Source organism: Excalfactoria chinensis, chromosome 6 (genome assembly GCF_039878825.1).
Source record: "Excalfactoria chinensis isolate bCotChi1 chromosome 6, bCotChi1.hap2, whole genome shotgun sequence".
Lineage (NCBI taxonomy): Eukaryota > Metazoa > Chordata > Aves > Galliformes > Phasianidae > Excalfactoria > Excalfactoria chinensis.
The window spans coordinates 10,150,288-10,164,216 of NC_092830.1; the positions used below are offsets into that span (position 1 = coordinate 10,150,288).

General features: G+C 43.2%; 1 protein-coding gene across 1 annotated transcript; it reads left to right on the forward strand.

Annotated features, from left to right (window-relative positions):
- Positions 1-11,171: 11,171 nt before the first annotated feature.
- LOC140254038 (uncharacterized) lies at positions 11,172-13,608 on the forward strand. The gene is made up of 3 exons (XM_072340226.1): positions 11,172-11,414; positions 12,612-12,930; positions 13,206-13,608. The coding sequence occupies exons 1-3, from the start codon at positions 11,172-11,174 to the stop codon at positions 13,520-13,522; spliced, it is 879 nt and encodes a 292-aa protein (XP_072196327.1). The 3' UTR covers positions 13,523-13,608.
- The last annotated feature ends 321 nt before the right edge of the window (positions 13,609-13,929 follow it).

Below are 13,929 nucleotides of genomic sequence, written 5' to 3' on the forward strand. Positions count from 1 at the left end.
AATGAAAGGAAATAAGCACTAATAAAACAATAGCAAGTGCAATCACGGTGTCGAGCCATACAGCTTTGTGGTTTTGGTTTTTTTTTTTTTTCTTCTCATTAATAAAGTGGTGGGAATGGCGGAAGAGACGAGTGGTGCACAGATGCTTAAAAAGGGAGAAGCACAAAAATAGAGATCCCTGTTTAAGGACATATTTTTTTTATTATTATTATTATTATTATTATTTTAAAGCACTTTAGGAGAGAAACAGTGGATGCTCAGAGAAAAAAATAAAATTGAATGTCAAATTTTGTATTCCACTTCAGGACAAGCCGTGGTAATAGGTGTTACAAGTGAGAAATCTCCCTTGTAACTTCATGCCAGCATATTGCAATGAGAAGATTGAAGAAGATTGATGGAAATCTTAATCTCAGATCAAACAGATAAGGAGAGGAACGTGAGGCCTCTCCTTGTCAAATAAGACACAGTCATAGTTCAAATGAGCCAATGTGGTACGGTGGCTCTTTGTCTGGGAAAACTCCAGTTGTTGTCTTTCTAATAAAAACAGTGCAAGGGGGTCTCCTGTAATCAGGGAAGCTGACACTTGGCTGCTGTTTTTTCAGTTTCCAGATAAAAATGATACTTGCCAAGTCTGTAATCCTCCGCAGAGCCAGCTTGAAGTCCGCCGTGAGTCTGTGAGGTGAGAAAAGCTGCTCAAAGCAGCTTTTGCCAGGGTGAATCAGGAGGGGGGGTGTGCAAGGCCTTCCTTGGCTGGGTGGCTGCGTGCCGAGTTCCTTTGCGATGTCAAGATTCCCTTTTCCTCCGGGAGGGGGGCTTGCCGCTCCGCAGGTCTAATGGTGTCCCCGCTGATGTTTCAGGAGCTGCTGCAGAAGAAAGAAGAAGCGGTGTGGAGGACCTGCCAGGCAGGAACTGGGAAGAAATTGATTCTGTTAACTCTCATTCTCATTCAGTTCACTTTTCCCTTTTAGTGCCTCTGTTGAAATGTATGAATTACTCTTGCTTGCTCCTTATTGTTATCTTTCTGCTCTGAGAATAAATGTTTATGTTGGTGTTTTTTTTTTTGTTTGTTTGTTTTTTTTACAATGATATCTGGCTTTTATCTCTGTCCTCCTTAGAATTTTTCTTTTGAATTACACCTCTGTTAGCATGAAGCTTCTACTTACTGGGTGGTTTACTTTCATGCCATTTGTTTCTTTCCTTCACCCATATGGAAGATCCTTTTATCTGAGCTGCTGATTTTGGTGTCCTTTCTTTGGGTTGTAGTGGTGACTGATATGGCACAGCTCTTCCCTTATTCTGCCCATGTCCTTTGTCAAGCAGGCTGTGGTTTAGTTTTTCAGCCAATTAAGTTGCCTTCCTTTTAGGAACACTTTTCTGACTTCTTCCTTTGCAGTTTTTCAGCGGTTAATGCTGCTCTTTCTGCTGATGCTTTATCCCTTCTCTTTCTTTCAGTGCAGTCTTACTGCACATTCTGCACTTACATGGCCCTAATCAACGTGGCTGGTGATTTTGTTTTCCTGAAGTGCTGTGGTTTAATTTCGCAGGTGGTTTAGTCCTATTGCAGTTTTTGGCTTCCTCCCCTGCTTCCCACGTGGTAACAGTCGAGACTGGGATGAGAGGGGGAACAGGTAGAAATAGTGAATTAAAGATAAAAAGAATTTACTAACGTACAAAAAAGAAAGGGAAAACTCGATAATGGCTATGGTACGTACACTCATTTATTTATGAGTAGCAACTGTTAACCACACAATTGCCCAGCCCCCACTGATCGATGCTCAGCCAGTCCCCGAGCATCGGTAGCGTTCAGGCTGGACATTAGGAAATATTATTTCTCTGAAGGAGCGGTCAGGCAGTGGTATGGGCTGCCCAGGGAGGTGCTGGAGTCACAGACCCTGGAGGTGTTCAAGGAATGTTTTGACGTTGTGTTGAGGGAGGCTGTTTATTGAGAACTATTGGTGATGTGTGGATGGCTGGACTGGGTGATCCAGCCGTGGTGATTCCACGATTTAGTAGGCCAATGTATAATCTGATTTTTCCAGATGCAGTGTATTGTAGGGGATGTGATATAGGAACTCAGTGCTGTGTTCTTTTGCCCAGGTGATTCTAAGATTGTTTCAGGACTGAGTCCTGTTGTCTGACTCAGTTCTTTCTGGGTTGCCATGTCACCAGAAGGCTTGATTTTCAGGGCCCAAGACAGTAATTTGGGCAGTAGCAAATGAGCATGGTGTCTGTTTCCAGCCACCTGCTGGTTGCTTCCACCACTGGAAGCACGTGGTGCTTGGTTGGCCAGCAGCTGTAATCCTTTTGCACATCTCAAAGTTTACTTAATGTTAGGAGTCAGAGAGCTTCTTTGTGTTTCTTCCCCTCCCATTTTAGTAATGGCTTTGCTCAACCTTAATCTTGACTTAGGGGCTTCTCTCCTTGTTAAATGTTTTGGCTTTTATAGATATCTTTTTCATCTTGCTTATAGGGGTCAACAGTTAAGGGCACTGATTAGTTCTTTGGTTGAACTGCTGGACTTATTATCGGAATTGGAGTGACCACAGGGCTAGTTGTGAGGCTCATGGCAGCTGCAGGAGCCTTTAGAAGGGTTACAGTACCCACAGGTCCATCACAAGCACTGAAGCAATTGCAGGGCCTGTTGCGGGGACTGGAGCAGCTGCAGGATCTGTTGCATGGGCTGGAGCAGCAGCAGAACCTCTCTGATCTCCCCCATTCTGTTCTCAAACGAACATTAAAAAATGTTTTGTCTGTGTAATGGAATACTTCAGTGAAGGTGTTTTGACAGCTGTCTCTATGGCAGGGCAGGTGGTGGGAGAGTAGTCTCCGTATATTCTTTCCCTCCAGTAGATTCTTTCATTCTTGTGTTTGGTTGATGCAGAAGGGGAATTCACAGCACAAAGTGCTCACTAGAAACCTTGTTTTTTGAGAGGGAAAAAATGCTTCATTATTTTTGGAGGCTTTTTAAAACTATAGAAAATATTTCCAGTATTAGATATCTGAAAGAACATCTGGGAAAAAAATGAGATGTGTTTTATCCCTTAACAATTGCTTGTACTCTTTAAATAGAGATGAGGTACTCAAATGTGTGGAAAGTTGGGTTTCTTTTTAGTTTCTCCTTTAGGCGTCCTCTCAGCACCAACCACCTTCTCTGATGCTTTAAAATCGGAAACAGAGAACTGAGAAGAGTTTATTTAAATCTCTGAAGATACGGCAGTAGTCCTGAGAAGAAAGAGAAGAAGTGGGTGAGCCTGAGTTACCCTCTGCAGTGAGTATCAAGGCAGAAAATTAATGTTTTGGCTGGCCAAGAGAAGATATGATGTTGCTTTTATGCTTTTATGTTTATTATTTATTATCATCTAGTATTTGATTTTTACACCATTTTCCTTTTTAAAGCTTTAGGTCATTCAGCGTCACTGAGTTCAGTGGAAGAAACGAATCCCATGGATGTATCTTCTTAGCTTTAAAACAAGAAAGGGACTTGAATGTTTTGCTGATCTCAAATCCACCGTGAAATCTTCAGTGTGTCTCCAGCTGTAGGTACGTAAATACTACCACTGTTATATCGGGAGGCGGTTAATGTTGTTGTCACAGCTGTGGTCGAGTGATCTGAACTTTTAAAATAAAATAGAAGGTAAGTCAGAAGTGTACCAAGATGAGAACGTTGACTGATGCAGCTCTACCATGGGAAGCTTGACCCAGTGCAGTGATTGAAGAAAGTTTTTCAGGAAGCTTTGAGGGGATCCCATTACTGTGTACCAGAATTTGCCCATTTTTACACGCTGGAATGATCTCTTAAAAGAGAGCCATCTTTCCATGCATAGAATTGGAGAACGTGTGAATTGCTGATGGCAGCAAACTGTGTGTAAAAGATGAAAGATCAGGTCAGGACTCTTGACGCTGTAAGATGTACAGGCTGTAGCTTCATTCCACCCATTTACTTCACAGCTTTTGTATTGTTGTGTAGTTTTAGCAAGGTCATCCGAGCTTTTGAGAGGATAAGAATAAAATATGGAGAGGACAGTTTTTGAGAACCAAGCTGGTACTTTCTCTACTTGTAGGATTTCTCACAACTGAGCCACCAGGACATCTCCAAGGAAACCGATACGTTTAGGTGTTCTTTCTTTCAAAGGACTGCTAAGCAGCCTATACTGCTGTCCACAGTTTGCTGTGACATAATTGCTGGAGCGGAGAATTTACAAGCTTCCCTTTGCTTGTCCCGGCTGAAGTGTTTAACTCTGCTTTCTGTTAAATGGATGAGGCTAAAGTTAGGAGGACTCGCCTGTATTTTTAAGGAGGCTGTACTGATATAATTTTAACCTGAGTATTTCATGAAGCATATTTTTGATGCTGAAGTGGCTGTGAGGTCAGTGGTAATGAAAGGGTGTTAGCATGCAATGTAATGTATGTATGTATTTCTCTGGTGTATTGAAGTTGGAGGTATTCTTTTAAAGTTCTTCAAACAGCTCTGTGGTGAGGATGATGTAAAAAGGCACATTGACAGAGTGTATTCTGGTGAAATGTTCACAGAAGCAGAAAGGGTTCCTGCAAAGCTGTGGTTTGAGGCCAAAATGCAGAACCGTCCAGATATCGCTTGTTATGTAGCTGGAGTTGTTCATAGGTGTCTTGTATTTTAAAATGCAGTGGGGAAGCACTGGAATCTATTCTGTCTGTTTCTTGATTAAGCGATGAGACTTTACTGGAGGTCAGCTGATGTGTAAGGGAATTCCAGCCTTGGTAGACTAACAGGTGATGCTGCTTCAACTTCAGGTCCCTAACTTTTTTCTTTTAGTGAAACAAATGCGAAGTTAATTGTCACAAGGGAAGTTTAATGTGAAACTGAGTGAGAATGGGGATAATCAAAGGAAACATTTAGCAAATTAAGTCCATATATTTGATGACCCACAATAATGTTGTATTCCTTCTTTCTTTTTTTGATGCTGTTGTTGGAGTAAAATCCTGAAAGTAGTGTTTTCACTGAAGAAGTAACTTCCTGCTGGAGGCTGACAAAATGGTAGAACAATATTCAGCCTATTTCATAAAATACAAAACTTCATTGTGAAACGTGATATGTAGTCCAGTTCACCTGTCTTCCACTTGGCCTTAGAGTGATATGCATGTACACAGTACATCTCAATTTGCCTATAAGAATAAAGATGACAGAATTAAAATGTCTGAAGTGAAGCACTCTAACATATCTATGCAGAACTGGGGAAGCCTCCAGTGATTTCCAACATCATGGGACACATTTTCTTTCTGGTAGCTTAGGGGCCTTTCCATTAATGTCATATTTTATGCATTGTTACACATAAACACACATAAGTAGATATCACATACACACACACACACACACACATATATATATATATCACATATATATGTGTGTATATATATATATATATTACTTGTACGGTTAGAAACTGAGAACAAAGTTCACAATGGACTGGCATTTGTAAAATGTGTTTGTTTAGTATTTTTTTTTTGTAGGGGCTAAGTAAGTTGTTTTTCAGAAATATCCCCTACCTGTGTTTTCAGAAGAGTAAAAATAGCAAAATGTATCCTGTTCTGAGAGAGAGCGTTCATTCCACAGTTCTTTTAAACTGCATAGTACTAAATAAGCAGTAAAATAGATGACTGTCACCAGGAATAAAATCAAAGCAACTGATCTTCACAGTCCTTCTAAGGACTCTGAACTTTGCTGAAAAGGGAAAACATGATAAACAGAAGAATGATGTTTTAAGATGCTGAAGAGAATAGGCTGTACGAATGAGAATCAGTGTGCGTTTTAGATATGCTGCCAGGTGGATGAGACAAAGGTGTGCATTTGTCAGCATTATTGCTCTTAGGTTTTGATTGTTCCAGCATTTTGAAGAAGGTGTTTTGGAAGGGATGCACAAATTTCACAATCATTTTTGTACCAGTTAATAGAGGTTGTCTATCCACAGCTCAGAGGAACAAAATTTGTGTCCCTCATGTGCTTCACAATATCCTTTAATCCTTGAAATTCTATGTACTCTGTCTCACAGCTCTTGCTGTATCTGAACTTAACTCCAGATTCTTGAAGGCAGGAATAAACTTTCCAGTCAGTTGAAAGATATTTGGCTGACCATCTGTTTCCAGGATATAATTATCTTTTTTTTTTTTTTTTTGGGGGGGGGAAGAGGGGAAAGAATTTCACATTGTTTTTTATAATGTATATATGTGGGAAATGTGATTACTGTATGAATTGTGCAAATGTAATTAAAGATGTGGTAACATTTTCTGCCAAAAAGTAGTTCCTGAATTTCACCGGTGTAAGTAAGAGGGAAATGAAGTTCAGCAGTTGTCCCTCTCCTCGTGACGCTGTGTCTGTAGGCTTTACGTGGCTTCAGAGATGCACCCAAAGCCAGCAGAATCTTGGTCTTGTAACGTGAGGTTTAGACAGCGAACTTTAGACTGCAGATTGTTGGAAATGTTTCCACAAAGCACCATTGCTGAAGAATGTTCCACTAAAAACATTTCCTTCCTTTCTCTTCTTTGTTTTCAACTTGTAAAAATGGATGTTTTCAAATGACTTTCTCTGGTAACCTTTCCTTCATCCAATACATAAATTCTCATCTAAATGAAGAAAAAGAGCCACCCCAAATCAGCCTACTTCAGACAGGTATTTGAGCCCGTTTCACTTGGATTCTGGATAAGAAAACTCAGCACTGGTCGGCACAGCTGACCTACAGCAACACGCTGGTGACATTTTTGTGGGATCTTGAGTTTTGCACAAGTGGAAACGCTTGGTTCATCTCAACACCTCCCAAGCAGCGATGAAACCATTTACTACACCTTTAAAGAGATGCTGAAAAGAAAGGGATCAGAAAAGGACAGCTTAATACACAAGTAGAACTGCTAATTCACTTCTAAATGCATTTTTTTTTCTGCTTATAAAATGATCTTTCATTATAAAGACTGGTTGAAGTCTTTCAATCCGCTCCACACTCAACAAGATTTTTAATTTTATTGTTATGCATGTAAATCAGAAAGTCTGCGTGCCGATGCCTTTTTTCCTTGAGACTGAGCTTGTTTCCCTCTGCTTTTAATCTGAGTGAATTTCTGAACAGACCACAATACAGTATAAATTAATAATTTCCTAGCGTCATGCATTCTGGTTGGGCTATGATTGTTTCGCATGTTAAGTTTATGGATAAACAACTTAATTTGTACATTGATAAAGTGAAAGATAATTTTTGATTAAAACTGAAGATTAATTCTTTCAGATATTTCCGGTCTCAGTGCGTCTCTCCTGGACGCGGTGCTCTGCATTGAAGATTGTCATTTGCTCTGGAGTGCCAATGTGCATGCATGACTTTGAATCCAGTTATTCCCTTGTGTTCATCTGTGGGGTTCGATGGAATAGCCTGACTTCAAGCAGCCGAATAGCATAAGGGAATCTTTGCAGAATCACACCAACTTCTAAATGATTCTCTGTAGTATGAAACATCCCTTATTCTTTTCTTCTGAATCCTCTGTTTTGTATGCTTTCTTTGAATGATTTTTCTCCTGTCTCACCATCCAGTAATCAATACTAAGCTGTTTAAAGGTGCTATGACAGAACATTCTGCTTTCTTATATGAATTAAGATTTTGTTTTTTAAGCAGTATAAGATCTCTAAGCATTTCTTTCCACTTTTTGCTGTGATATTCCTTTCTGTCATTTCAAGTGACTCCACACTTGTCATTTTCATCACGCTGGAAGCGCAATCCGTAACTGAGAAGTGGGCTCTGAATTTGTTTGGTTGGCAAAAGCCGTGGTCTAAAAAGGCATCAGAGCTCTTTCAAAATGTTACGATGGATGCTCCACAGTGAGGATTTCTGTTTGCATTCTACTGTGAAGCATAAAGTTAATATAATGGAAAGAGATGTTAGGCATGCTCAGAAAGGCCTGCTCATCTCTAATAATGGCTTCACAAGGCACAGCTTGGAAGCATATTTTCACATTGAAAATGCAATTATATTATGCATTATATAGATTGTTTTCATTATATTACAAAGTTAATTTCCTCTATCAGATGGTTGCAAATGATGACTTGCATTTTTGCTATGTATAGAATTAAAGGAATGTTAATAAAAGTAATAAGGGCTGAACTGTCCCGGCGTTCCTGTGTGCGCTACAGATAATAAGCTAAATATCCTCACAGCACAACAGGAGGGCTTTAGTAACTGGAAATCAGATGTTTCGTGCGCAGCATGTGAACTTACTTTGTGACTGTGATGTCAGCATGTCAGCCAGAAATGCAATCTTGCTGATGATTCTCAATGGTCCCTTTTATGTTGGTTTAAGGAAAATTGTAAGATGAATTGCTGGCATTCACTCACACACCAAATAATTAATGTATTGAATGTTTGATTTCTTGTTTCTTCCTGTGTGTATACATACATTACAAAATGACCATATGTTGTGGTGTAAGGACGTCTTAAAATTGGGCTTCTGATTCTTCACTTAATTTTCATTTTTTGAAATAAAGGTATCCTATTCCTTCTCATTTCCTTAGGGATAATATCTTAACATACTGCCAGCCTCAATTTGAAAAGTGTATCAGACAACAACCGCCCAGCGCAGACCTAGAAAGCAATGAAGATATTCATCTTGCACTCTTCCATGCCGGTCAGCTGCTGCCCATTCCCTTATTTTAGTATTAGGCTTCTGCCTGTTAAGCGGCCACTTATGTACTTTATTGCCACACGAGCCTGGAAGCTGGGAATGGAGAGTCACACAGGGATGTGTATCCCACAACATTGGAGAGTTTGGAAAGCTTCCCCTTTTCCCGGGAACTATCTTTTAATAGTTATTCCAGGGCAATATGAATTTCCAACTCATCGTATTAGAAGTTCTGATGTAACTGAAAACTGTGATGGTGAGAGATGACATTGTGGCCTATGACAGAGCAATATGAGGGACCCAAAGCTTCATTTGGATTCTGAATTCTAGCAAAGAATCTTGAGGAGATAATGAATTATGTCATTAAACGTAAACATGTTTTACACTGATTAAAATGCATTCTGCTATGGGTGAGATTACAGGAAACTTGTGTTTAATATCACTCAGAATGAAAAGCAACAGCTCCTGACATCTCCAAATTAGGGTTAGGGTACCAGTGCTTTTTTTTTTTTTTTTTTTCTGTTAATTTTGAGATATTTTCCAGGATGTTCGTATGTGACATAAATGCTTTCCTGTTTTTAAGGGAATTTGATTCATTTTTGTCCACCTTACACTTAAATCACGGTGCATAACAAAAGCAAAGCATGGCGAACTGACAAAACAAAGACTCTCCTTCATCACTCAGTTACCCGAATGGACATTTGTACCTCAGTCAGCATTAAAATAACAGAGGTTACCATTAATTAATATTCACATGTAGCTGACAAAGCTGATAAAGCTTAGGGGGACAGAGGGGTCTGCGCTCAGTAACAGTGAGCAGATGAAAAATCCCTGAGTTATTTTTGTGAAGTCTGTTGCTTTTGAAATCTATGGAAAGACAATCAGCACTCAGCTGAGCTTCTAAAACGCAGTGATTTCACATGCTTTGTCACACGTGAATTGTAAGGAAGAATGACACAAAGATGGTAACAGATATTCAAAAGATAATTTATAAGGGAAAAACTCACCAATATGGATGCCTATGTTGGGAAACGCTGAGGCAATCTCCACCAGGAAGCACTCACCAAGAAAAGCTGCCTTAGTTATGGTCAGCCCTTAAATGAGGTCTAGAGGAGGTGGAGTCAAGCTCCACTCCTTCCAGGAGCACAGCAGAATTACTCTCACCTATGCTCCCACAATAAACCCGACACTTGCCTCAGCTGATCAATCAGAGTTTCAGGCTGTGATTACCAATTTCCCATACATTAAAATATTCGGATGGAGATGAACTTTGTGTTATCCATCTGTTTGAAAAAAATATCTATTTTCCTTGCAGTAAAGCTGACAGCAATACTTTGTCTTACCCAAATTTGCCTGCTGGTTAACATGAACAATTACAGTGATGAGAAAACCTGGTTTGTTCTCGGTTACAGTCAGAGTTTTGGTTTCTCTCACCAGAAGCGTTTGACTTTTCATCAGGCAGCCTAATGATTTTCCTTTGAAGGCTGCCGATCCCTTGTTGCAATGTATCCAGATTGATATTTTATTACAGAACTGGGTTTGTTGGCAGATTTAGTCAAATATTCTCAGCGTACCTTTGATGAGTTGAGCAGGATAAAATAGTTTCACAGCCTTCTTTGTAGAGGATAAAGGGCAGAGGCTGGAATTCATTTTTATTGACAAGATCTCAGTTATGAGAAATGAGGTTCTAATCTCGTGACTGGAAGAAGCTGAGGGAACTAATCTGTTCGTACACTTTTTCACTGCAATACATGACAGCTTCACAGCAAGAGGTTTGTTTTGCTTTTTTTTTTCCTTTTCTCTCTTCCTTGTTCTGTGTTTTTTAGTTAGTTTGTATGTTTCTGTATGTGGGAGGTGTTGTTGGTTTTGCTTCTTTTCTTCTACCTTCCCAAGTGTATCTTAGTATCAGGATTCCCTCCAGTGACCTGCAGACTCCAATTGCAATCAGAGTCTGAATGTTGTGCGTTGATTCTGAGCAGAAAAAAAATGAAACCATTTCATCATTGATGAATTAGGAATAGCACAGATTTACAGTCTGTGATCCAGGGAAAGTATTCTCACAGCTAGCGATCACTTCTCGAGGCTTCTGAGATCTAAACCTCCCATCTACCTTGTTATTCATGTTCTCAACCCGTATTAAACTGCACTCTTTCTTTCTAGTATCACATCAAAGTCGCACTATTTTGTTATTTTTTGAAGGAAATCCAGACAAGAATAGGTGTGGGGTTTTTCCCCCTCATTTAGTAACAGACATTGGTATCTGTATTGGGTTTCTGTGACAAGATTTTGAGAGGGAGGGGAGCAGCAGGAGCGATCTCTGTCACGGGCAGCGCTGCCACCCCCTCAGTCACCCCCCATCCAACCCAGGCTCGAATGCCTCCAGAGATGGGGCCATCACGACTTCTCCGGGCATCCCGTGCCAGCGCCTCACCTACCTGAGTAAAAATTCCCTGCCTCTTAATAACCGACCTAAATCTCTCCCCTTGTAATTTAAAGCTATTCTGCTTTGTCCTGTCACTATCAGGCTGTACAGAAAATGCTAAATGGCAGCCAGAAACAGTGATGGAACATCTGGAGGGAAGTCCGCTTTGGGCCTCTCCATCAGAATCTGTAGCCCAGGACACGTTCGCTTTGAGCACACGCACCCATTTGCAAGCAGTAGGTCCGGAAAGCGAGAGATGTATTTATACATTTACAAGCCAAGGAGTTGTATGTGCCAGTACCCAATCGCTGTAGTTCCCAACTACATTAACTGGATGGCTTTGCCAGAAAACCAGCAGGCAAAGGTTTCCCCCCGCTGCCCCCAAAACATCCAGATTTCCAATTAAGACCAAGACTGCTAAGCAAAGCGAGTTTGATCACTGAAGTCTTTACACAGTACCTTGGAGATGACCGAACTCTTTCCGAAAGCGTTCCTGCCTATGTATGCGTCACATCAACGTAACCCCAAGTAACACCGTACAGAGCCGTTCATAAAGCTGTGCTGCAAATGTCCTTCACCAGCTCAGGCACATCATTAACCCCTGCGGGTGATTGCCACATCCCTGCTCCCATATTTCCACCTCCACCTTTAGTTTTTCTTCCTCAGTCAGGTACAAAGTTGTTACATATTTAACAATCTTTTTTGGTTTTGTTCTTTGGTTGTTGCTGTTGTTGTTGTTGTTGTTGTTTTGGTTTGGTTTTTGTAGTTTTTTTTTGTTTTGTTTTTTTTTTCTCCTTTTTTTTTTTTCTTTGGATGAGGGCCAAGAGAAAGCGTGGCAGAGACAGAAAGCGGACAGCAGGGGACTCTGGAGACCGTTAATGGCGGGGACGTTCTTTGGAAGGGTGTCTCGTGAGACGCAAAGCGATCCGTTCCAATTTGGCACAATTATTTAATTGATTTATGAGTCCGGCAAAGAGACGAGAAGGGGAAGCGCGTACTAAGCTGTCATTTACAGAAACGTCATCTCAGCCCCTAATTCAGATCTAGGGCTCACACGTCAAACCGTCACGGCCCCGGGCCGGCCGTAACGAGCCCCAGCTGCGCTAACGAGGCGGCGAGCGTCAGGCGGGGCCGCGGCCGCCGGGCGCAGCTGCGGCCGCCCGGGCGCGGCTGCGGTTCGTCGGCGGCCCGGGGGCGGAACCGCGCCGACGCCTCTTAAGCTCCGCCTGAGGCCGCCGGTAGCCACGAGGGAGTCGACGGGAATCAGCATTACGAAGAGCCGAAGCGGGTGTCGTTTCTTCGTCCGGTCTTCGCGTCGGTGAGGCCGAAAGGCGGTAGGTGGGTTTGTTTTTTTTACGCGTGTTTTTGAGCTTGGTTGTGATGTTTTTTGTTGTTTCGTTTCAGGCTGCTGCCGGATCTTCTGTGTCGAGGATCGGCCCTGACCGGTGAGTCGTTCTATTAGAACCGGGGCCCCGGCTTCTCTCCGGGCTTTCGCCGCGCTCAGTTTGGAGCCGACGCAGGGTAGCCGTCGGGCTTCCCCGGCTTCTGGGAGCCGGCACAGTGTCGCCGTCCGGCCGCCGTCCCGTTTTCGGAGGGAGCCGCCGCTCGGTTTTCCGAGTCGCAGCGCAGCCCCGCCGCGTTCTCGGTCCGTCCCGAGTTTGTGAGCGGCTTTCTCGGATCCTTCCTTTTTGTCGAGCCGGAGCAAGGGGGACGGAGCCGCGTTCCCGCGGTCTCGGTGCCGCCGGGAGTAAGAAGCGACGGCGAGAGCCGCTTAAACGGAATCTTTTTCTTTTCGCAGATCGACCGAGGGTCGCGGCGGAGACTCCTTTATGCCGGAATCGCTGAGGCGGTGGAAGCCTTGAGAGTTTGGGAGTTAATAGGTATTTGTTTTTTGTTTTTGTTTTTTTCCTGCAGTAATCTCGCAGGTCCGCCGTTCGGCCGCTTCTATTTCCTCGCCTTTAGTTAGGCGCGGCGGTCGGGTTCCGACCCGGCGTTTCGGATTGGCCGGCGCGGTACCGCCGCCGGACGGGCCCGGGCGGAGAGGGACCCCGGGGCGGCTTCGCCTCTTCGGCCGGCGTTTTCGGGCGCTTCGGTCCGTCCCGCTTTCGGCGAGGGGGACGGGATCGCGTGTTCTCTCGTTTTCTTTTCTGTGTAGTTTCAGGAGCGTGGTCTCATTCTCCACACGGAGACACGGCTGGACAGGAACGCTGCCGTGGAGGGCTCACAGATTTTACAGGAATACGTTCCGGGGACGAGGCGGCGGAGTCGGTGTTGTGGCGAGAGTTCCTCGAGGGACGCGGAAACGAGGGGAGCGCCGAGGAGCGGGGCTCGAGCGGCCGGTCCATGTGGGTTTCATTGCCGGGGGCGTCCTTCGCAGGACCGAGAAGCGTGGAAATGGGCGTGCACGCATCCAAAAGGAGCTTCTCGGCTTCAGTCGTTTGTTCCAGCAGTAGGTTTGTACGTCCCTGCTAGTTGTCAGGAAAGTGAAATGTATCTTTGCAGGAGGTTCGGTCAGCGAGTCTAAGACTAAAATTTTTGTGCAGGTGACAGGAGACCGGGAGGAGCGCGAGGCCTCCGGAGCTTGTCTTCAATTGCAGTAAGTGACGGGAGTAACCTGAACAAAGGGAGCTGGGGTGAGTGATTTGCAGGTAGTTTTTTACTCTACGAATCATTTTATTTTTGCAAGGGACTGGAGGACTGCGGGGTAAAGACGATCGGCGCAGCTTTTGGGAAGCGTGAGAAGGACGGCCGGCAGAACTACAGGTTTTCACTCTCCAGACAGGTCGTGGAGTCCTGTGGTCCCGGGATACTCAAATTGGGCCCGCAGCATTCGCAATGGAATAACCATCACAAAGCCACGGAAGCAAGGGAGCCGAACA

Excerpts from the sequence above, each read along its gene's own strand:
- LOC140254038 (XM_072340226.1), top strand. The coding sequence starts at position 11,172 with ATGGCAGCCAGAAACAGTGATGGAACATCTGGAGGGAAGTCCGCTTTG. Across the intron at positions 11,415-12,611 it reads CAGAAAACCAGCAGGCAAAG|TGTCGCCGTCCGGCCGCCGT; the intron begins GTTTCCCCCCGC and ends GAGCCGGCACAG. Across the intron at positions 12,931-13,205 it reads GAGAGTTTGGGAGTTAATAG|TTTCAGGAGCGTGGTCTCAT; the intron begins GTATTTGTTTTT and ends TTTTCTGTGTAG.